This window comes from Dipodomys spectabilis, unplaced genomic scaffold (assembly GCF_019054845.1).
Source record: "Dipodomys spectabilis isolate Male_0828 unplaced genomic scaffold, ASM1905484v1 ptg000783l, whole genome shotgun sequence".
NCBI lineage: Eukaryota > Metazoa > Chordata > Mammalia > Rodentia > Heteromyidae > Dipodomys > Dipodomys spectabilis.
The window spans coordinates 11,201,728-11,227,094 of record NW_024871460.1 but is presented as its reverse complement, the minus strand read 5'-3'; the positions used below and the strand labels follow the sequence as shown (position 1 = coordinate 11,227,094).

Sequence of the window (25,367 nt, the reverse complement as noted above, 5' to 3'; positions counted from 1 at the left end):
AAAAATGGTACTTTATATACATGCAAAAATAAATTAATGTGGGGCTGGGAAGGTGGCTCAGTGCTAGAGTGCTTGCCTAGCATACATGAGGGCCTGGGTTCTATTCCTCAGTACCACAAAAGCAGAAAAAAGCCGGAAGTGGTGCTGTGGCTCAAGTGATAGAGCGCTAGTCTCGATCTGAATTGCTGAAGGACAGCACCCAGGCCCAAAGTTCAAGCCCCACAATGGACAAAAAAAAATGTGTTATACATGGAGTATAAGCTTCAAATATTTTAGGTGCATTTTATTGTGAATAAGCATATACTATCTTGTTAAATGTATCTATTAGAGTTAGCTTCAATGCATAATTTTCATAAGCATGCTATCTATAAATTACAAAAAGCCACCAAATTAAGTGTTATAAGAACATGTGTAATATATATTTTGCAATTACCAAGTGAACTATGTTAACTTTATTTAAATCTATAATGAAATTTATAAGCACACTTGTTAAAGATAGTATCGCAGAATGCTACTCATCCAGAAATAATTACATGGTTCCAGCATTTTGCAATTAATTACAAAAGCAATTACATGCAAGGACAGGGTAGCATATGCCATCTAGAAGCAAAACATTTGGTACTCACAGATACAGATGGGTATGTTTGCAGACCATTGGTTATTCTCTTGACAAACAATGGATTTCTCTCCAATTAATTCAAACCCAAACTGGCATTCAAACCTTAAAACATCACGATTAGAAAAACCATCGCCTTCTCTAATTCCATATAAGGGTGTTCCAGGATCACCACAACTTTCCTTCTCAATTTCTGTAAAGACAGAACATAAAAGTTACCTTCCAATATATGAAGCTAGGTGCTAAATAAGAATTTAGTAAAGGTACTCTTGATGGCAAGTTTTTTCAGGGTAAAGTCTGGATACATTCTCTAACCTTATTTTTTTTTTCTTTTACTGCTAAATGGGCATTGTTTGATTAAATATTCTTTAGGAAAGAAAGCAAAAACTGTATTTTTTCTTACTTTATAGATGGGATGACTGAAGTTACCATAGCTGATCAGATTACAAGATAATTTATTCCTAGAAGAATCATTATGACAATGTCTGAGATTTGTTGTTGTTTTCAACCCAAACTCCCTTGATAGTCTGATTGACTTTGACTGCATCTCTGCTTGTCTATGTGGCTGAAATAGCTTCCTCTGTGGTAAGCACCACTGGTGTTTTCCTTGCTGGAGGTTTCTGGCCATGATGCAGAAAGGCCTCCTATGTAAAGCTGTAGCTAGATTTCCAGGGTGCCATTGGTTTTGAAAACCTCGGCTTATTTTTTCTTATCCATCTATCTATCTATAGCTCTCTCGGTTTCTATTTCTTTCTGCCTCTTCCTATCACTATCTCGTCTATCTATCATCTGCCTATCTTCAATTACTGGATATATAGGTAGATAGGAAGATGATGATGATGATGATTATGATGATGATGATAGATAGATAGATAGATAACAAGGGTAGATGGACATAGATATGTCTGTTTAACTTAAGGATTTCCTACAGTCCCCAAACAATTTTGATTTTTAAACAAATTTTTCCCTACCTATTCAGAATCATTACTGTATCTTTATATAAATGTAAATATCTATGTATTGTACCTATGTGTTACTGTATATATGTATAATTTTAGTTATCTATATATTGTCCCTTTAGTACAATATTCTTTACAATTGATTATACATTTTTATAGAAAGACAAACTTGTATCTACAATAATCTCCACAGTATATGGAATATAAAATATGCAAATAAAAACTACTATGCAATCATGAGTGCAATGATAGAGCTATGAACAAAGAACAATTAGGTACAATATCTATCATTTATTGAGCACTGAAGCCACGCTGGTACTGTTAAAATATTGTAAATGTGCAGAATGAAACTAAACTGTCAACCAATTGTACGAAGGAACTATTCTCACCTCCATTTATAGATAAGAAATCTGGAGATGAAAGAAGTTGAAGAGTTTGAGCAGTTTCACAATTGTATAAATAGCAGGATTTATGTCTTTCTGAAGCCAAAAATTTAGTCATTGTGCAACAGAGGAGTGGATTTCATTCACTAGTTATCTACTCATGAAACCCAGGTTCAGTTTTCTATGAAGTGTGAAAAGTAATACTTGGCCTGTTGAGGGCTGTGAGATCTGGTGGTAGGTGGCATCATAGTGACAGTGACACATGTAGGAAGAAGAGAGATCACTTACACTGGAAGGAAGCTGATGATTCAGAAGTCACTGAATCACTGCTACAATAAATCATCCACCGATCAACCAACTCTAAATCCCACTACAACTATATTAATATCACTGAGGACACACTCCTAATGGCCAAGACAACTGGAAATCACAGTGAAGTCTTTGTCACATCCGACTTCACTTTTTAGGGACCAAGTCTCCAGCACATGATCCATTAAAATAAAAAGAACAAAACATATCCAAACCTATGGAATTACAGCACAAGGATTTAAAACCTAGAGAAGATTTTACGCATCTCTCAATTCATACAATACCTCATTCATAAAGACTGCCCAGAATATGCAAGTGTCTTTTGATGTTCCTTTCTCCAAGTTTCTATAAACCTTGGAAAATAATCTATATTGATGCATGCATATAATCAGAAGTTTTTGTTTATGTACTGTTTCCTCTAATGAGATTTTTACACATGGTACTGAAAAATATTTATATGTTATTTATGTATTGTAAAAATTGTAAACATTTGTTATCTCTAATCCTGACATCATGCCATAGGGATATAATTAGGTAAAGTAATTCCTCAATGTCACACAAAGTTTATGAGTTAGAGCTGTTATGTGAACTTAGTCTATGTAGTTCCTTTATATGAAATCTATACCTTCACTGAGAACCTGTTTTTAAAAACAGAGCTGTAGATTTTTTTAAAAGACAAAAATAATCAATTAGCATACATAGCATGTGATTCTATTTTTGAATATTAACAAAAGTCTCATAGAGAGAGAGAGACAGACAGACAGAGACAGAGACAGAGACAGAGATAAAGAGAGAAATTCCTAGATTATATTCCAGTTATGAATAATGCTGCTTAGGAGTAATAAAGAAAAAGTAGTATACAAATATAAGCTTATCTTGGAAATATATGATTTACCTACTGGCGGTGGATTTCTATATTAGCTTGTATAAATTACTCAATCTTATCACAGGGCATATTTGCCACCATTCTGAATTTCGCATATTTTTTATTAAACTTTTGTCCTTGGTCTGAGGCATTTTAAATGTCAGTGTTTTCATCACATTTGTAAAACACAGCCTGCATGCATTATTCCAGTACTTCCTCCCTTCCTTTTGCCTGGGAAGTTGTGGGTTTCCTTCTCTACATCTCCTTAAATGTTGACTGCAGCCTCATTTGTCTCTGATGCTTAAAGGTGAGACCTAGTGCAGCCCACGGAGTCTTTTTCCAGCTGCACGATTCATATCGCACGACCATTGTAAGCTAGTTGCTGAGGTAATACGATTCCCAAAAGGCTTCTTAACATTAAGAATCAGCAAAACTGCAAGTTTTACAGATCACTTTCTTTTAACCTACACAGTTTCACTGTGAAGTATTTGAATTACGGTGTCAACTGTTGTCAAGTGAGAGATTGATCAATGAGTGGTTCTGTGTCACTTTAAGGCCAGATGTTACACTTTGGCTGGAAATCTGATTGAATTTAAACTTAGAGTTTATTACTTTAGGCTCCAAAGATCAAAGTTAACTTGGTCACTAAACTTAGAAAACTGTGTTGAAAGAGCCCTGTTTCTACAAATTTCAGCCACTGCCATTTAAACCTACATTTCCCATAATGTTTTCAACATACAGCATTTAGAGTACTTTGCTTGTATTTTCTATGACCTCCCATCCCCTTATTTCAACAACCCTTTCTCTTGTTTTTTTAGTTAGTTACTTACACAGTGAGAAAGGAAAAGATGAGCACCAGGTGCTACTCCTCTGCTAACCTTTGGCTTTGAGGATAGAGGCTTACTTTGTTCCTTCCAAATTTAGTTGTAAAGGATGTGCTATTATTTGTCTCACTCCCAGTGGAGCCATCCTTTGTTAGAGAAATCCCAACCTCCTTTCATACTCTGAGAGATGAAATTATTCTAAGATCATAAAATGAAGAATCAGTGGATGCTTACAAAATACTTTTTTGTCTTTGTTTTTCTTTTTTTCATTGTTGGTTGTGGGAATTGAACTCTGGGCTTGGGTGCTATTCCTCAGCTCTTCAGCTCAAGGCAAGAGCTCTACTGCTGTTTGTTGAACTATTTCTATGGAAAATTATGTTTTACCAGTAAGACAACCTAAAGGAAACAAATGGTACATTCTTAGTGTGTAAATATGGGTATAGCTTAAGAAAGGTAACAAGGGGTATACTTAATGGAATTTGGATGAGGAAAGCTACCTGAAAAACCCTGGCTTTTAATTATGAGTTCAATCATCCATAGTGATCAGGTGAAGGACTGAGGCAAAAACACTCTATTGAACTCATCTCTTGATTATCTCACCCAGTCCTCTGACAAAGTAATAAACCCCACCACAATGCTCCAAGAAAGCCAGATAGCACAGAAGCCTTGCTGTTAAGAGCCCATGCCTATTAGCTTTTACTCACTCTGAAGTAACAATCAAAGAGCAGGGCAGGGACTGGGAAGGTGGCCCAGTGGTAGAGTGCTTGCCTTGCATGCCTGAGGCCCTGGGTTCAATTCCTCAGAACCACATAAGCAAAAAGTAAAAAGCCGGAAGTGGCGCTGTGGCTCAAGTGGTAGAGCGCTAGCCTTGAGCTGAAGAGCTGAAGGATAGCACCCAGGCTCAGAGTTCAGGCCCCATGACTGGACCCCCCCCCCCCCCCCCCGCAAAAAAAAGAGCAGGGCAGTGAAGCATGGAAAAATGAATAAACCAAAAAATGTCTTGCACTCATACTCTGTAGTCAAAGAAAGTAATGTTACTCAAAAGACATAACTAGATAGAACATCAATGTTCTATGAATTCCTCTCTGTCTCTGTCTCTCTCTCTGTCTCTCTCTCACTGTCTATATATATATATATATATATATATATATATATATATATTCTTAAAAACTATGAGATATTGTGATCTCTCTCTATATATATATAATCTTCATTTTTGTTATGGCTTATACTATTTACAAATAGAAGCACATAAAATGGAAACATGAGTAGACAGATTTGCAAGGTTATGCACGTGTTGGGAAGAGGTGTAAAGGTAGTTTGCAATATTTTGGAGAGAATGAGCACTTTGACAAGAGAAATGATTGTGTGACATAAGCCATCACCTTTTCAAAAACTCTAAATTGTTCATTACGGCAGGAGTTCAGGTGTAAGGGGCATGAGCTGGGAGACGGGCCATTGTTTGTGTGCAGTCTGAAGGGCTGTTGACTTTATTCTAAGCACAGGTAAGGCATTGATGAGACACTGTGGATACATAGTTTAAAAAAATCATCCACAGCAACTGTCACATTAATCTCATATCGAATGAACTAAACATAATGTAGAGTCCATTAAGGAGACATGACCTACATTCTTAGGAGCTTATAGTCTAATAATGGTCAGTAAAATGAAAGTGTCAGGAAGCTTTCCTTTTGTATATGAAGACTCCAAATAGCATTGTTCACGTGAAACCTCACTTAACCTGTCTATTTTTTAAACATTTTCCTTTGAAGTACCTTGCATGGAAGTACAAAGAGAAATATAGATTTTTGTCTAAATCTCTGTAGCTACCTGCTTAAAAGAGTTTGCAAGCAGGGATAGATCAATATTTTCTGAAGTATAATAACAATCAAAGTAAATGGATTTTTTTCTTTCCAAAGAACCATAACTGCTAGCAGTCACCTAGCTACCATCAAAAACGTCAAAACTCTATTTCTCTTACTGTATCTACCAGATGGTAAAAGAACTCACAATTGTGTTAGTGTAGACCTTTGTATAAGTATGAAACAGGTAAGAAGAATCAAATACTCCTATTATAAAAGACCACATTGAGAAAAGCCAGAGTGCAATACATGAGCAGGATATATGCTCTTCTTTAAAAATAGTCATGTTGATGCAGAATTAGCCTTTTATGGAATTAAGTTACTGGATTATCTACCCAAGCTCTTTCAATGTAATAAGCAGCTACTCTCTTACTGTATATGTTGAGCTTGATATGGGGAAGGGGGTAGACAAGGAGATAGACATAATATTTAATCAGGCATTTTGCAACAGTAGTGTTAAAAGCAAAACATGCTTATATGTATATTATAAATAATTATGCATATTATATATAATTATACATATATAATTGGAGCTGGATTTATCACAGCAAGTTAAGCCCTTGAAGATCATTTTGATAGCTACATTTCCTTTGTCTTTATGTTTCTGGATCCTAGGCTTTATATCTCACTAAAATCTATTCTAAAGAGGAGGCAATAATGCTCCATAGGAAATATACTCATTACCTTGCTCATGTAACAGTAACCCCTCTGTACAGAAAACATTTTTTAAAAAAGAAACAGGTGGGGACTGAGAAGGTGGTTCAGTGGTTGAGCGCTTGCCCTGCATGCATGAGGCCCTGGGTTCCACTCCTCAGCACAACATAAGCAGAATAAGCTGGAAGTGGTGCTATGGCTCAAGTGGTAGAGTGCTAGTAACCTTGAGTTGAAGAGCTGAGGGACAGCACCCAGGCCCAGACTTCAGGCCCCATGACTGGCAAAAAAAAAAAAAAAAAGAAACAAGCAAGCAAATAAATAAATAAATAATATAAAGTAGTATAGAAAGGGCTGAGGATGTAGTTTCCATCTTGAATTATTGTCTTCCATGCATGTCTGTGTTATTCCTCATATTACAGGTATACATGCATAAAGCTTTTGGTTCAATCTTTACTCAATATCATCAACAACTAGTAAAAGTAGTAAGATGACAAAATATGTTACAAAGAATAATATCTAATGCTATACTAATATTATAAGGCAAATCAAAGCCTTTCATTAAAAATATTCATTTATTTTCTCTTTTGTTTTTGTTTTCTGGGTAGGATGGTGTTGCTAGGCATAAACAAAAGTCTTATGGAAGCTAGACACCTTGTCTACCACTAGGCTGTACCCACAGTGATTCATTAAAAATAAATGTTAATGGGTAACTACGAGGCATATATCTTTTAAGTTTTAAAACAATTGTACACAAATTTCCTAAAGCCTATTTAATCCTGGAGTCCTGTGTTCAAAGTTTCCCTTAGGACTTGACTCATATGTATCTGCCTTGAAAAAGGTTATGTAAGTTTGACAGGACTTTTTGGAAGAACGGTGATCTGATTAACCAAGAAATTAAAGTAAGGCTTGTTTTTCAATGCTGGTCATTCAGTTCAATTTAAAACCAACAAACATTGAGTGGGAAATAATAGTTCAAAGAAAAGAATACTAAAGCCAAGAAAGGAAATAGTTTCAATAAAATCCTAATTATTTAAAAAGCTTATTTAAAGATCATTTAATTCAGCTATTTCCTGAAACAATTTTTCTTGACCTGTGACCAGTTATTGGAATGAGGCTTTGCGCTGAGTTTGGCAAATGTAATAAAAAGAGAATGGCCCTCTCAAAAACTGAAGGGACAATGTTAGAGCAAACACAAATTCTAAAAATGCCTAATGTCTGCTATTGAAAATAAAAGCAGACCCTTTTTAATTCCTTTTATTGCTTGAGAAATCTGGTTATTGTCAATCTTTTTTTTTTTTTTTTTACATATAAGTACCTCTTTTCAAATGAAAAATAAACCTCTGGCTACTCTCAAAATTTAGTAGTATTTCCTCAAAGATTTGTAAACTATCTCTTTGAAATGTATTAGCAAAGGCAGATAACTCTTCACCTCTAGTTTCTGGGAGGAGGTGGGGAGCAACTCTGATTTTCACAATTTCTGATATGAAGATGAGATTTGTTTTCTTTGGATAAAGCATTAGTCACACATATGGCCACCATATTTATGGGTGAATTTAAGATAAATAATGTGTAGAAAATACTAAATAATAAAAAATAAATTATTGTGATACACAGGTCTTTTCCCTGAGAACTCGTTATTATCTTGAGAACATATGTGAAATACAGTCTATCAGCTTGGCTAATTTAAAGGGCCAAATGTCTTCTGTCTTTGCAATACCTTTATTAGTTTAGAAAATATACCCATCTTGCTTTGGTTTAATGCTCGTTCACTATGAACATAGATTGTGTGTGTGTGTGCGCGTGTGCGCGCGCGCGGGCGCGTGCACATGTGTGTACTGTCTTTCTATGTGGAGAGGATTTCTTTTTGTTTTTTGGTCGGTCGTGGGGCTTGAACTCTGGGCCTGAGCGCTGTCACTTAGCTCTTCAGCTCAAGGTTAGCACTCTACCACTTGAGCTACAGTGCCATATCTGGTTTTCTGGTGGTTTATTGGAGGTAAAAGTTTCACAGACTTTCCTGCCTAGGCTGGCTTTGGACCGTGATCCTCAGATCTCAGCCTCCTGAGTAGCTAGGATTACAGGCGTGAACCACCAGCACCTGGCTGTGGAGAGGATTTTTAAGATGGAAAGTTTGTTTTTAATTTCATTCCTAAAAAAACTAACAACACATAGATAATACCTAGGCATGAATGCACAATTGATGCATTGTTGTAAGCATTAGAATTATTTGGTCTCGAACTCCTGATCCTCCTGCCTCATCCTCCTTGTTGATTTTCTGGCATGCGCCATCTTGCCAGTACATTTGTATACTTAAAAATAGTTTATTTTTGGTGTTGGGAATGTGGTTCAATGATAGAGTGTTTCCCTAGCATGCATGAAACCCTAGGATCAATTCCTCAGAACCACATAAACAGAAAAAGCTGGAAGTGGCACTTTGGCTCATGTGTTAGAGTGCTAGCTTTGAGCAAAAGAAGCTCAGAGACAGTGCCCAGGCTCTGAGTTCAAGCCCCAGGACTAGCAAAAAAAATGTTTTTGTATTAAGATTTGTAGCTGGAAGAACTGGATGGGGGTAGGGTAACTAAGAAAGATATAGTGAATTAATCAGTAAAAGTAGGATAGCCTAAGAAATGACATTCCTGAGTACGCACTAGTACATAACACTTAAAAAGAGAGTTGTCTCTTGTTTGCAGTGAGACAATGGAATGCTTTACAAACTATAAGCCAAAACAACTTCCTTTCTAGACATATTTCACAATTTCTTATTTCATAAGTAACCTATATGAGCAAACATCCCCTAAATCTTAGTTTCACTTACCAGTGTTTCTTAGGTAAAAAAATAAAAATAAAAAATAAAAACAAAACCTACACATGGACTCACCTAAATTTCTAAGCTATAGATTTAGTATAGATTTATATATAGATTTTGGTGATGGCAGCATCCTGGTCTATATAAGCTTTTCCTAAGTAATAAGAATAATTCCTCTTACCTACTCTGTTGTCACAAACATCTCCTCAACAGCCAAAGGGATTTATTTTATTAAGCTAGATTTAACAACTAAACTCTAGAGCTCATAAAGGTAGATATGTTCTCTCTCTTAGAATAGGCAAAGTCATAGGAAAAAAGATGTCAAATTTTAGAAATATCACAAACTTGTTAAAGCCCTCACTATTGAGCCCTATCTCAGAGTTTTTGTCTGTAAGAATGTCCCTAGGTGTTGCTGATAGACAAGACTTCAAAACACATCTGAGAGCTGTTAATATCAAAGACAAGAAGAAGATAATACAGGGAACCTGGATGAGTACCAAATATGAAACTGAGAGCCTTATATGTAAGATTTGAATTGGTTCTTTACTTTAGCTCAAGACAGATCTTTTCATGTTTAGATATAAGTGTAAACCAAAACTCACTTCTAAATTGGACCTAGTATTTGACTCATTCCCTCATTGTACATCTACATAGCTCCAGGGGTGTACCTCCATTAGTTTCTAATTAGCCACAGTGATTGGTTTACATTTGATTGGTGAGGTTTGAGATAACTTAGGCCAAAAAACTGGCTGAAAGCTCTTGGATACAAGCTTTACACTTTGTAAGAGGCTTTGCATGTTTCTACTTCCTCTTCTGGGATTTCTACCATTGGCTACTGTAAGGATGAGAGAGATCCTGAAACAAACTTGAATTAGAACCAATTTCTGGTCCCAAAGCCAAGCCAACAAATAGGCTGAAGAAGAGCCTCACTATTTTGCTAGATGGGCCTAATAGTTCTTTATCTACTAAAAATGAACCAGAAGTAAGTGAATACTTGTTTGTTTGTTTTTACATTGAACATTTTCACAACCTGATTACAGCATAGTCTCTCATATAGATACTGTAGACGAAAAAAAAAATCCTAACACTTGACATGTTTAATTAAAGAGAAGGCCAATAGTTTTTACGTTACTTGCAATAATTACTACTACAAGAGGGAAATAAACTTACTAGAAGAATTTTGAATCCTATGAAGAGCTATTCTTTGTAATGTTCTATAATAGGCTAGAGACCCCAAATATAGAATGAGCCAGCCTTTAGAGTATAGAGCATTTCAATTTACACAAAATCAAGGATGTGAGAAAATAGAAGAGGTAGGAAAACCATCTCTTGGGAAAATGTAGGAGGAATTGGATGACTTCACTGGATTGTTGAGTCCTAGAGAAGAAAACACTGCTAAATTAATTTTGTATTTCTGGCACTTAGCAAAATGGGAGGCATCCCATATGTTATTTTTCTCTTTTTTATCTTCATGAATCACAATGGAAATCAGAGATAGAAAAACTGGAAGTCAAAGCTAGGTTTCACTAATTAGTTAAAACTAAGCACATCTCAATCAGAGTGATCTGGACTTAAATTAGTGCTATATTTTATGTACTAAAAGCCCTTGTAAATAAAGCCACAATTAATATATCATTATCATTATTCTTTTTTTTTAAATCAATACCTTTTCTATAGTCAGTGTGCTTTGAAAGAACTTTCATTAGGACATTTAATGTCTGTTAAGCTACCAGTGGTCTAAGATTTTGGTAGGTGAGAGGACCAGGGGAAGGAGATAAAAGAGTTTTGTATACAGCCTCAGGGAAGAGACAGGAAATAGAGGGATTACTAAGAAATGTTAGATCTGCCCTAGACTGACCTGCAAGTGTAAGTTTCAGCTCAGGAAGAGAAAATCTGATTTTGAAGAAAAGAGGTAAAATTAATAGGGCTTCGTCAACAAATTAGGGTTCCATAGACCTCAGATGGAAGAATGAATGACAATTTAAGGATAGAACATTCCTTTACATTTACAACCACAAATAACCTCAGGGTATAAGCTAGGAGCTCAATGTGACCAATAAGAAAGCAGGGTTTTGACCAATAAGAAAGTATAACCTCATTGGAAGTTAGTGGAAAGAGGGAAATCATCATTTTACAGTGGAAAGAGGGAAATCATCATTTTACTTCAATTAGGTAAACATAGCCAATTAGTCACTTTTCATGATAGTGAGAATATACTGGAGTAAACTTAAGGTAGAAAGGTTTTGATTTGGTTTACAGTTTTAGATGTTTTAGGTCCATGATCTCTTGAATCTGTTGGTTCTTCATCCTTATGTGATGACACACAACACATTATGGTATGGAAAAGCTGGCAAAACCAAGTAACTCACTTTATGGAGGACAAAAACCAGAGACAAGTTTTACACATCAAATGAACTCAACCAATAAGCCCCAATTTTAGATGGTCCAAAAATGCCAACTCATTACTCCAAGGCTTTAACACACGATCCTTTGGAGATATTTCATATACATACATGGTCTGAGCCAATAATTAAAATAATTTCTCTAGGTAACTTAATTTGTACTAAAGAGATCTGTTGTTGTTTTCAGTTTAAGTGGTTTTCAGGCAAATTCTTGGCACCTGTCACTGTTTCAAGAAGAACAATTTTCTTAAAGTTTCATAAACTTCCTTATAGAAAGTACTTAAATATGGATACAGGTGGACTCATTGCAACAATGAGATGTACAAGTCATTATGTCGAAAAATGAACTTTACAACTTTGGTGCGGGAAGGGGGGTGGAGGGGATGGGTGGGTAGCGGGGAGGATTGGGTGGGGGGTGGGGGGGAGGATAGGAAGGGATGGGAAGGGGAAACAAAGGAGGAGGCTACAATACTTGATAAGAAATGTACTCATTATCTTGCCCATGTAATTGTAACCCCTCTGTATAGTATTTTCACAATAAAAAATAAAAATTAAAAAATTAAAAAAAAAAGTACTTATAAACTTTATCTGAAGGGCAACTTTATGAAGCATTAATGTCTCTGTGTGTGAGTAATTGTGTATGTATGTCTCTGTGTGTAAGAATGAAGTGGTCATTTTTTCTGATATAATATACAGACAGAACTTATTTATTTTATTGTTATTGTAAATGAGTCAAAAATACTTCCTTCCTAATAAAAAGCAAGCGATTTTAATCCTGAAAATAACTGTTCAATGCTGGTCCTCTGATTTTAATATCATTGATGATGTAGTGTAATTGGCTTAATTTTTTCTTGGAATTTGGAGGCATCCAAAGACATTTGTTCTTTGACATCTTTTAGTACTGGTCTGTATTATCCACAAATTTTACATGGAATTTTGAAAAATTGTTTGAGTAGGGGGGCATTATTACATTCTAATAGCACATCAAGATTTTGCAGCCCAAATAAAAGAAGTGAGGATCTTATATTTATCCAATGCTATATCAAATAATAAAGTGGTTCCACAGTTTTGGAAGATGGATATTGGCCTGTCCATAAGGGAAAACTATACATGAAAAGGACAGGAATTACTATTAATATTGTGCACTTCACGTTTATGGTGGTGTTGGCTTCTTGCTTTCTATCTCAGCAATCTTGAAGATGGAATGTGCACAGGCAGAAAGGGCTCCCCTGTATTATGGAAAGAACCCTATTATATGAAATATTTTTTGGTTGATATTTTTCTTAGCATGTCAAGAATGTATGAAGTTTAATTTTCCCTCTAACATATGGGTTTTTTGACATAGGATGATAGTCATATCTATAGCAATGCAGAGAGAAAAGCACTATAAAATCTCATCTAACATACTTACAGAATTTCAGATGTTTTGCTAATTCACTTTGAAAATTAGGACTTTTCTCTAAAGTGTCATATCCTGAGACAACTGTAACTCCACCCTCATTTTTAGCAAATCATTTCTGTTTGTTCTAAATGTTGGATGTGCATATTCAAATGATGTACATTTTTAATTTTCTCCAGTTCTCTGTAAATTATAGATGTATGAACTTTGTTTATTCACTTCATTCCATTACCTTACTTGGAGCATAGGACTGAGAAAACCGTTACATAATAATTAAATCTATTTATTAGTTATTAAGGATAAATCTATTCATAAAATTAAAAAATGTTTAAATTGTGTTGAAAAAATTTGGACTGGCCATTTTTCAAAGAGACCAGAAAGTATATTCTAAATTCGTTCTGAATTCATAAAACATATTAGTCAAATATCAACATCAAAGGAATATGCCATTCATTAGAAAACCATATTAAATGTAATAAACTTCATGTGGAGAAAAAAATCATTAAAAATAATATAAACAACTCCAAAAAATATAAAAATGCCGTCTATCATTGCCATCAATAGCATGAAGAGAACTGTCAGACTAGTTGGAATTATAAGTAAAAACTGTGTTTATTTTCCCCAAGGACAAATTAGAATTTTAGTATAAAAGCCAATAATAATAATTTTAGTATAAAAGCCAGGCACCGGTGACTCACGTCTACAATCCTAGCTACTCAAGAGGCTGAGATCTGAGGATCACGGTTCAAAGCCAGCCCTGGCAGGATAGTCAGTGAGACTCTTTTTTGTTTATTTTATTTTATTTTATTTGTGAACATACTGTGCAGAGGGGTTACAATTACATGGGCAGGATAATGCGTATATTTCTTACCAAGCATTGCAGCCTCCTCTGTTGTTTACCCTTCACATCCCTTCCCAGCTTCTGTGAGACTCTTATCTCCAATAAACAACTCGAAAACTGGAAGTGGTGCTGTGGCTCAAGCAGTAGAGCACTCTACTTGAGCTGAAGAGCTGAGGGAAAGTCTCCAGGCCCAAAGTTCAACCCCATGACCAAAAAAAAAAAAAAAAGCCAATAACATAACAACAATTAGAAAAAGGAACATCCTGACTATCTCCTTTCTTAAGGCTCTACTTACCTCATGAGGCCTCTTGACCTCTTCAACTGATTAACCCCACTAATGTCTCTATCGCTAAATGTCTTTATATTAGGTGGTAGTTAAAGCTTTGGCACCTGAAGTTGGGGGCACATGATTTTGCTCATAGAATATGGTAAAAATTCAAGAAGAAAACATAAATTTGAGAGAATTATGAGGGAGAATCCATACACACTATAATATCAACTCTACTTGATATATACTCTACTAAAAATTAAAATCATAAGGAAAGGGACAGCAATTTCTTTAAGCATCCTTTTAATTAGCATGGTAGCTGAGAATTAGCCACAGTCAATCAGGTTCATTCCAGGAAGTTTTGAAAAGCAAGAGATACGTAAATAATCCTTTCTGTAGGTATGTCTATGAAGGCATTGTTGGTCATTAAGTGTCTTTGATGTTAAAGTCTTGTCTAGTCAGGATACTAACATCTAGCCTGCATTGGTAAACTCTGTGAGTGCCATTGTTAGTGATTATTTTTCCCTCTAACCTGACTGTTACAGATGTAAAAGATTCATATCTAATGAGTAGAAAAAAGTTGGTGGAAAACATTAACTTGTCAGGCTTTATTTTGCTTAGTTTTTTTTGTAATTTCTCTTGTCAACATCTAAACTTGAGTTTTTCTCTATTGTAGCAATTTTGTAAGTCAGATGATATGAATGTAAGTTATTTGCTTAAACATAGGAATAAAATGTTCTTTAGAAAGAAAAACTGAACCCTAATGATTGCTTCAGCAATAGGTTAACAAAAGTGATATTAAATAAATTACTTGACAGGGTATTCTGTCAAATTATGCCCTATAAAATATTAAAAATTCTCCACAGTAAAATCCAAGTATTGTATAGCTCATGTAAAACATTGTTACCACAACTTATTAATATTTTAATGTTATAGGCCTCTAGGGATCTTGTAAAAATACAAGAATCAGACCGATGTACACAAAAAGCAGGAGGCAAGATAATCTCAGAACTGGTATGATGCGAGTTGACTAGATAACACAATCTTGATCCATAATGAAGCTAATTTATTCAACAGCCAATGACTAAAGCTTTCTCCCTGCAGAACACACCTTTTTTGTCTTGTATAGTTTTTCTTCAAAAAAATGTAATGCTATTAATTTTTGAAAATTTTTAAAGTTTTATATGGATAATACTTGGAGTACAATTAATTGTTTCTCAAAAAATTGAATATAGTCTTACATATTATTCATTCATCTCTACAAATCTTAGCTAAAGCTGAAATCATGAGAAGCAGACAGACACACTGAGAGAGAAAAAGACTTTCAAGAAAGTTTACACCAATTTTACCCTTGTAAATTATTAGTCGCAATGTTTAGTCCCATCCTGCCTTGCTCTTTGCAATTTTTTAAAAATTCTATTTATTTATTTTATTGTAAAGAAACGGTACAAAGGTGTTACAGTTATATGAGTAAGGTAATGAGAATGTTTCCTATGGAGCATTGTTACTCCCTCCTTTCATTATCCCGTAGTATCCCTTCCCTTCCCACCTGCCCAACTCCTCCCTTTCCCTTTCTGAAGCTGTAAAGTTCATTTTCAACATAGTGTCTTGTACATCTCATTGTTACAATGGGTGAACCTGTATCCTAGTTTCAGCATTTTGTTATTATCCTTCTCCTCTCCAAATTAGAATATATATATATATATATATATATATATATATATATATATATATATATATACACACACACACAAGATACAGGGCACCAGAATCAAATACAGTCACAACAGGCATTATAAATAGTGGGAAGAGCATACAAAATAAACAAAAAATGATATAGTGCATTAAAAACAGCAAAACAAACAAAAAAAACCACTTGTATCCATATCTTGGAGTTCATTTTGCCTAGCATCAACTTATAATGTCATATGTACATAGCTTTTAACCTTTCCTGCTTGTCTGGTAGTATTGCAATTGTTTTACTTTGTAAAAAATCTAGTTCATCTTACAATTCATCTTTCACCTGTTTGCTGCTTTAGTACCAGAATAAAATCCATCCAAAAGTTGTTATCTTACTTAATAACAACATAGAATTGCTCACTTTATAGTACAATATCTTATTGGCAGTGGATATCATTTTCAACAGAATCACAGAATGCTTATATAACTTGCTAATTACCTAAGATATTCTGACAGCAATTAGCTGTGTAAATTTGAATTATCTCCAGGAAAGCCAAAATCCATAAGAATTTTTTTGGCTTAGAATGAACTATATTAATAATGTTAAAATGTCAAATGTGAGGTAAAAATAAATTTTGTGAGGTTATAAGTTATAAGATGAAATAGTAAATACTCATAATTGGCAGGAGTGGTTTTCCAATTTCTCTTCTGGATCAAACAAAGCCAGTTTGGCCAGTGTTTCACTAATGTTTCCTTCCATGAAGTTTTGCTTTAGTAGCTTTTAGCACTATGTGATATTAAAGAGAATAAATATCCAGTGAAGTCTTAGTGATACTTTTGTTGATTTGGTCTTAAATTTGATTCTCTTGAGTTGAAATCTGGCAACCTGCTAATGTATAAATAATGAATTTCAAATGAATTTTACCTGTCAAAGTTATTTCAACTTTTAAAAACTCAAATATATATGTATATGAATATAATATAGATGTGTGTATGTATACAAGACAAATACACCTTTCTATTAGGAATATTATAAGTAGTACCTGTTCAGTACAAATTAGTACTGACATAATCTTCAAGACACCTTCAAAATAATAGGGAGGAAACAGATTTAAGAAGTATAACAATCGAATATAGGAGTAAAACTTAAATCTCTAATTTAGAAAAAACAAACAGATATCTTGATCAAATGAAGGCCTTAAAGGTCGATTGTACTATAAGCAATATGAATGAGAAAACATTAATTTTGTTTAAGTGGCATTGATACTTTGGCTTTATACAGGAATATTATTAGAAGATGATTTCAATGGTTAGGACATAAAATAGTCAAACAAGCATGTACTTATGTGTGTGTGTGCCTGTGTATGGTGTAGGAGAGATAAAGAGAGAAGCAGAGAGTGGTAATGTGGCAAATAAAGTCTTAAAATTGATAAAATTACGTGTTGAGATCATCAACTTTTTATTATTCTTTCACATGTTATAAAAGTTTTTCAACCAGGTATCAGTGGCTCATATTTATAATTTTAGTTATTGAGGAGTTTTGAGGATTGAGGTTCAAATCCAGGAAAGAAAGGCCAAATATATGAGACTCTAAACTCCAACTAACCAGCAAAAAGCTGGTACAGTGAGAACTTTGAAGGAAAAAGCCAAGCAAGAACCAAGCAAGCTCCAGTATTGGAAAAAGTTTTAAAATTATATATATATATATATATTATTGTAAAGATACTGTACAGAAGTGTTACAGTAACATGAGTAAGATAATGAGTCCATTTCCTATTGAGCATTGTTACCCCTCCTTTGGCAAAGATAACAAGTTAACTAAAAGTCATAATTCATCAACTGTAAGAAATCTTAGTATAAATAATAATACTGGTAATAATAAGCATATTTATCATAATTCAAGTGAAAGTACTAAAATAATTAATTTGTAACCACAGGTCAAAATATTGGAAATTATATTTGTTTTTCTTATATTTTCCTAAGTATAAAACATGCATTAGAATACAATGGAAACATCATTTAACACTTTAGAAGTATTAAGACAAAAAATGTTTGCAGGGTACTTGTACCAATTACTAATGAAAAGCAAAAAACAACCCTTCTGAAAAATGTAGAGTATTTTGGTCAGAAAATCTGAAAGTCTCGAAATGCAATAATCACCATTGTAAGCATGAATATCAGAGTACCAGCTTGGAGGAGATGTTAACATGGAAAGAAAGTGAAGCCAATGATGACATTACAGTTTCTTTGTTGAGAATGATGACTACTCATTTTCTTATAGATTTCCTGGCAGCAGTGACAGGATACATGCTATTCGTATTTCCCAAGGAAGAGACTCCCTGTCAATGTGCCACCAACAGGTCAGAATAGTTCAGTATATTCTTCTCAAGCACCTCAGTTTCTGTCAATTGTTCTAGTTGAGTATATTGGGACTGGCATGTCACATCTTACACTAATGAAGGCAGGAAATGGCCAAGTTGATTGATTTCATTAAGGTAAGATAAAGTATAAGCAGCAAATGTCAACAGAATAACTTTTTATTGTCATCAAAAAGAAGGAACTATTATTTTCCATGAGTATAACAAGCCTTGTATTTACAGTCTAATTTACTTGGTTATACACATTTCTAATGCAATAATGAGCTAATATTTAGATGGGAAGAATGGGGACTAGAAGTAGAGGCTTTGGAGTGAAGTTAACTCACTTGAAATTCCACCTATGGGCTGGGAGAGTGCTTGCCTAGCATGGATTAAGTTCAAAACCTCAGTACCACATAAACAGAAAAGGCCAGAAGTGGGACCATGGCTCAAGTGGCAGAGTGCTAGGCTTGAGCAAAAAAGGCTCAGGAACAGTGACCACACACTGAGTTCAAGTCCCAGGACTGGCAAAAGAAATAAGTAAATCAATCCCCCAATTGCTACTGCCAACTCTGTAACTTTGGGTAAATTACATGTAATTCTGAATGTTCTATCTCATCCTCTTCACCAGAAGGAACACTAATAATTCCTACATAGAAGTTTGGAAAACAAATTGAGGTGAACAACCCAAAATGCCTGGCACATGAATTTATTAATTCAATTAATATGCATTGAGAACCTATCTGGGCCAGATATTGCCCAGACATGTGGCTCACAGAAGTGAATGATAAAGGACCTCTTCACCTCCTCTCCAGAAAAAGGAAACTGATAATTGAAGTAATTGAAGTGTACTATATATATATATACTCACACTTCTATGTATATGAATATGTATAGTAATTATAAAACAAGTTTAGAAGGTGATAAGTGCAATAGCTGTAAATGTGGATTAGTGTAACAAAAATTTGGAGGGTTACATGGGTTTAAATTTTAACACAGTGGTTAAGGCAGGTACTGTCAAACTGACATTAGAGCTGAAACTTGAAAAACATGAAGGGCTTAATTCTGTATATAACAAGGGAAAAGATTGCAGGAGGTATTATGCCTGAGTGCTTAAAGATGAGTAAGAAGCCCATATGATTGAAATTTCAAAGAGATCATCTCTGCCACTATGTTGAGGAGGAAAGAAAAATGAAAGACAAGGAATCAATTAGAAGTTTATTGTTATAATCCAGTTCATTGATATGCTGATTTGACCAGGGGGTTAGTAGTGGAGGTGGTGACACATTATAGAATTCTAGGTTCCTTTTCAAAGTGACTGCAAGAGGATGAGAAAGAGGTAGATAAAGCATGTCTTTAATAATTTCTGTCTCAGAGCAGATTTCTATCCAGTGATCTGCAGATGACTGTAGGTAGAGCTGTTGGAAAGGAAATGAGTTGTGTCATGAAAAGTCTGTGGGTAGAGTTGTCAGGAAGTGGGGTTGTGTATCTATAGCACCATCAGGACAGACCATAGCAATGTAAATGTGAGTTGATGAATAGCTAATATTTAAAATCATGGAACCAGAAGAAATCACAGATGTTGTGAGTCAGAAGAGAGAGGAAAAGAAAAATGGAAAGACAGAGAGACATAGAAGCAGACATAGACACACACACACACACACACACACACACACACACACACACACACACACAGAATGCACAGATAACTGAGAAAACAAGAGAGAAATGAACAGAGCACCATCAGTAGGAAACAAGTGTTCCATGAGTATATTTCACATTTTCAGAATGTATACAATAGCTAACACTGTATGGTAAACCCATTTGTATGAAGTTTTTCTACCTTTACATATTAGTAAAACATAAAAAGTATATTAAGAAATTAAAGGGATGCTAGAGAAGGTCATGTCCTGGATAGCAAATATAGTAATAAGGAAAACTGAGCATTTAATGCAATGATAAACTGTATTGATGTCTCAAGTACGATGTGTGCGGATTGGATCATTGACTATTAGATGTAGCAGTGCAGAAGATATTTTGGACCTTGAAAATCAAAGGTTTGGTATTACAGTGGTTCACAGAGCATTTAGGAGGCCATGGGACAGGTAAATGGAAGCCAGTGAAGAGGGACAATTCCATTAGCAATTTTTCAGCAAAGAGAAGCAAAGATATGGGCCAACAGCTATCAATAGAAGTGCAGTCAGAGTAACTTTAGTTTTCTTTTTCAGGAGGAAAACAATAAATCCTGAGAGATAATCCAGCATGACAATAACTCCATGCAGAAAATTTGAATATGAAGGAAAAAGAGAAATTAGCCACAATAATGTCTTAAAGTGGAAGAAAGAATGTGGAATTTAATATGCTAATGAAAAGATGAAGCCAGGCTCCTGTGGCTCATGCCTGTAATCCTAACTGCTCAGGAGGCTGAGATCTGAGGATCACGGTTCAAAGCCATCCCAAGCAGGAAACTCCGTGAGACTCTTATCTCCAATAAACCACCAGAAACCCGGGAAGTGGTGTTGTGGCTCAAGCGGTAGAGCTCTAGCCTTGAGCTGAAGAGCACAGGGACAGCGCCCAAGCCCAGAGTTCAAGCTCCACGACTGACAAAAAAAAAAAGGACTGGCTTTAGATTTTAAAAAGTGAGTATTTCATTTACTTAAAAAGTGGTACGATACTATAAATGGTAAAGATTTTGATCTGTGCAGTTTTGGGAAGATATAGCACATAATAGAATTATGCCTAGAGGGAAAAATAAATATTAATTTGTTTCTTTAATTCATCCCATAGTGATTCAAGATGCAATAAGCCTACTTGATTGTACCAATTCAATTCAGTACAACATATTTATGTAAGTGTGTTTCTAACGCAGACTGAAATACATTTGGTGTTGTTTTTCTTCTTTTGCATATATTACAAAGATGATTATAATATAATGATGAATTTTCATGAACAATTAACAGCTTAACAAAATGATTAACAGAAGTTGAAATGAGATTTACTAAGAGAAGTGAGTATAAGGGGGATGGATGAATCAAAAAGGAAAACACAACAAGAATACTGAATGTACATATATGATATAAGAAGTGGAAAATGTGGAATAACTTTGTGGGGTGAATGGGGGAGAAAAGGGAAGGATTGACTCTGAACAGATAGCCCTGGACACTTAGATGTATATATCAAATTGTAACTCACTGTACAACCTCTTCAAGTTCAGAAAAAAATTAAATTTTAAAAATAAAATAGGTGGAAACTGGTGGCTAATACCTATAATCCTAGCTCCTCAGGAGGCAGAGATCTGAAGATCATAGTTCAAAGCCAGCCCAGGAAGAAAAGTCCATGCGACTCTGATATCCAACTAACCTCTAAAAATAGAAGCTGAGATGTAGCTCAAGTGGTAGATAGCTTGTCTTGAAAAGGCTTAGTGTGAGTGACCAAGCCTTGAGTTCAAGCCCCAGGACTGTAATAAAATAAATAAATAAAATAATTGGCACTGGGAGCTACACCTGTAATTCTACCTACTCATGAGGTTGAGATCTGAAGATAATAATTTGAAACCTGCTCTACAGTAAAGTCTATGAGACCCTTAATTCCAATTAATCATCAAAAAGCTGGAAGTAGAACTGTAGCTCAATTGGTAGAACATTAGATATGAGTATAAAAGCTTAAGAAGGATGTCCCAACCTTGAGTACAAGTACTGCACAAAATAAATAGCCAAACAAACAAATGAGTTGGAACAAAACAGATAATTGATAAGGACATGTGTTTATTTGCTTTTATAATGTGAAGACATAGGTTAACAAAACTTTACCTGAGTTGAAGAGAAAGTGACCTAGAGCTTTGTTTTTCAATTAATTATATTTCAAATACCTGTTATAAATTATGAACTATTTTATTCTTTGAATATATTTTATTCATTTGTTGTTGAACTTTTGTGACACTCATACATGAGAGAAAAAATTTAAAATGGTGAATTTCATAAGGCAGTTTTGAGCATGTAGGTTGCTACTCACTAGTGATAGGTGTTAGCAGTAATTATGTCATAATTATTGTTTAAGTACTGTAGGCCAATGAAAGTAATAAGTGTCTTATCTCTGCATTTTTCTGTTTTTTTTCTATGCAATCTAAGTATTTAATCATTGATTATATATTAGGGCAATAGATAAGATAATTTTAGAAAAGAAAAGGAAAGTGCCACCAAAGTCAGTTTGGAAAAGATGCAGACCTTAAGGAGAGATAACCTATTTTCCTTTATTTGATTGAACTGAGTGGCTCCTGCATAGTACACTAGAACCAAAGTTTGTTGATTAAATTGAGCTGTGGGTTAGGAAGACTATGTTATTAGCAATTCCCATCTTGAATTATTCCTTTCCCCATACAATTGTATATGCATTTATGAGAACAGAAAGACTGAAAATAATCCAAATAATATAGATATCTTACTTTTATAATAAAAAAGATACAAGAAATATGATTTGATATGTCATGTTATGATGATCTTAAATTAATCCTTCATTTCACTAAATGTGTAGTCAAAACTGACTAACGATATGATGCAAGGAATAATGGATGATTAATGCTCATTTCTTTCTTTTTAAGTTAATTTTTTTGTGTGTATCAGTCATGGGCTTTGAGCTCTGGGCCTGGGTGCTTTCCCTCAGCTCTTCATCTCCAGGCTAGTGCTCTAAACTTGAGCCACAGCTCCACTTCCAGTACTCTGGTGGTTTATTGGACATAAGAGTCTCATGGACTTTCCTGCCAGGGTTGGCTATGAACCACAATCTTCTGATCTCAGCTTCCTGAGTAGCTAGGATTACAGACGTGAGCCACCAACAACCATCTAATTTTATTTTTTATTTAATTAACTTATTATTTTTCACAGTACTAGGCTTTGAACTCAGAACTTCAGGTTTGCTGGCAGGTAGATGGTTTAGAATTGGAACAATATTTTCAATACTCTTTGGCTTTAGTTATTTTTTTCAGTCTTGTTTCACTTTAGTTATTTTTCACATAAGAGTCTTCTTTTACCCCTCAGGCTGTCCTCAGACTACAATCTTTCTATCTATGCCTCCTAGGTAATAGTATCATTTACATGAGCTCCTATGCCCACCTTCTTTATTTCAGTGTTGTTATCCTTAACAGTGTTTGTTTTGTTTTGTTTTTGTTTCACGTTTTTTTCTTGGAGGGGGCACAGTCTGGTTTCAGATTGGCATCCTCCTGATATTTGCCACCAGAGCAGCTGAAATTATATGTATGAACCAGAAAACTGAGATTGAAACCTCATTTTCTCCTCATTTAAAGTTCTGAATAAGAAGAAAGACAAATATCACTCCCACTCTAAGCTAAAGTAATATAAATTGTATTAAGAAATCTCAAGTAGTGTTAAAATCTGACACTGCATTCTTGATTCATGCTAAATTTTAAATGAAAGCAAAAACAATAGCAGCATATACATGTTTTGAATTATTACATAGTTTTTCTGATATGTATCATGTTGCACATAATGAAATTTTAATATAGTGTCTTAAGGTAGGGAATGTTGAAGTACATAATTTATCAACTATTTAGTGAGGTATTTCTCATTTTCCGCCAATTGTATATAACTAATTGTTTGTAGTGCTACAGATAGGAGATGATGAGCAAAGCTATATACATATAAATGGTCTCTGTTGTAGAATAAAATTAAGTAATCATGATCTTCTGTGGCTTCTCTCTCAATCTGTTTAGAATGTGAAAAAGATATTTGCGATTGAATTAAGCTAACAAAGAGAGTGATGGAACATTTAAACTCCAAACACTATTCTTGGAGGACATTACCCAGTCCTTCAAGATTCTTAATGACTTCTGTGAAAATAGCACAATTTTTACTTCCTGATTTGAAAATTAGCTTTGCACAAAATGTTTACTATCAGTCAATATTGCAATTAAAAAGAATGTAATCAAAATATAATTGTTACAATTTTATGTCATTGCTATTATATATCATATCTGTGTTTTTTTAAACCTATGGTTTATTGAGATCAAAGATTGCTACATAAAAGTATCAGTATATTTCACTCGAGTCTTATTCAAAATGAAATGAAACAGTAAAATATTATTCAATTCTAAATGCTACTTAAAAATTATTTAAAATGTGGATTCACTATATGCAAAGTCATTTCATTAACTAAAAAGACAGAATGATTTTGAAAAAGAGATAATTAAATCTTAGTACTGAAAAATCTGACTTACCATTTTTTTCGGACTATAAACTCTGTGTTGCAGTTGGCAACAATTTGAAATTCTCTAGTGCAGTACTACATTCCTTTTCTAACATGTTTTTCATGTTATTTATCATAAAACTGCCATTTAGACTATAGTACATTGGTGGTAGTCAGAGGATATAAAATGTAGGAAAGTCTTGTTGATTGGAGCTTAAATCCTTTCCATTAAGATCAGATACTGTACTTAAAACAATTAACTAATTCTAACTACTTACAGCGTAACGAAATATATTAGGTGACTGGGCTTTAGAAAAGGAAAAATAAAAACAAAAATAAATTTGAGTTCCAAAATAATGAATAAACAAATATAATTTAGATATATTTTATCTGCCTGCTAAACATAATGAAAAAATAAACTTGATATAAGTATAAATATCAATATTAGTTAATTGTCAATATTATTTAATTGTTAAAGCAAAACAAATATACAGAAAGCCAAGACCCTTAGCTTTCATTTTGTATTAGAGCTTTGTTAGCAGAGTTTGTTTTATTTCATCAGATTTTTTTCCCATGCCATATATTTATATAAACTCCTATCTCGGATCAAAACGTGCTATGCTACAGCAAAGTTTGTCTCATTACTAGTTTTTATTTTCTTTCAGCATTTATTGATGATATTTTATGATCTTTATAAATATAGTATGGGTTTTAAAATTATATAAAAGAAACAGTCCAACTCCTTGATTATTTTGCTGTTTAAGGAGTAAAAAAAATACAATCAATTTTTAAAATGTATGCAGACAGAATAACATTTAATTTCTTCGTGACACAACAGAAAGTACGAATTTCAAGACATAATGTTAATTCTCTTGGGTGGATCCATCAGTTTTGGTGTAATTTGACTTAAATGCCTCATTAACTGATTTGGGTCCAATGTGTAGACT

At 34.2% G+C, this 25,367-nt stretch overlaps 1 protein-coding gene across 4 annotated transcripts in view; it reads right to left on the bottom strand.

Annotated features, from left to right (window-relative positions):
* Csmd3 (CUB and Sushi multiple domains 3) overlaps window positions 1–25,367 on the bottom strand; it is a 926,836-nt gene that overhangs the window by 362,640 nt on the left and 538,829 nt on the right. For all 4 annotated transcript variants that reach the window (XM_042673149.1, XM_042673151.1, XM_042673150.1 and 1 more), the window contains one exon: window positions 627–809. In XM_042673149.1, coding sequence (XP_042529083.1) covers window positions 627–809 — 183 coding nt within the window. The remainder of the gene's footprint in view (window positions 1–626; window positions 810–25,367) is intronic.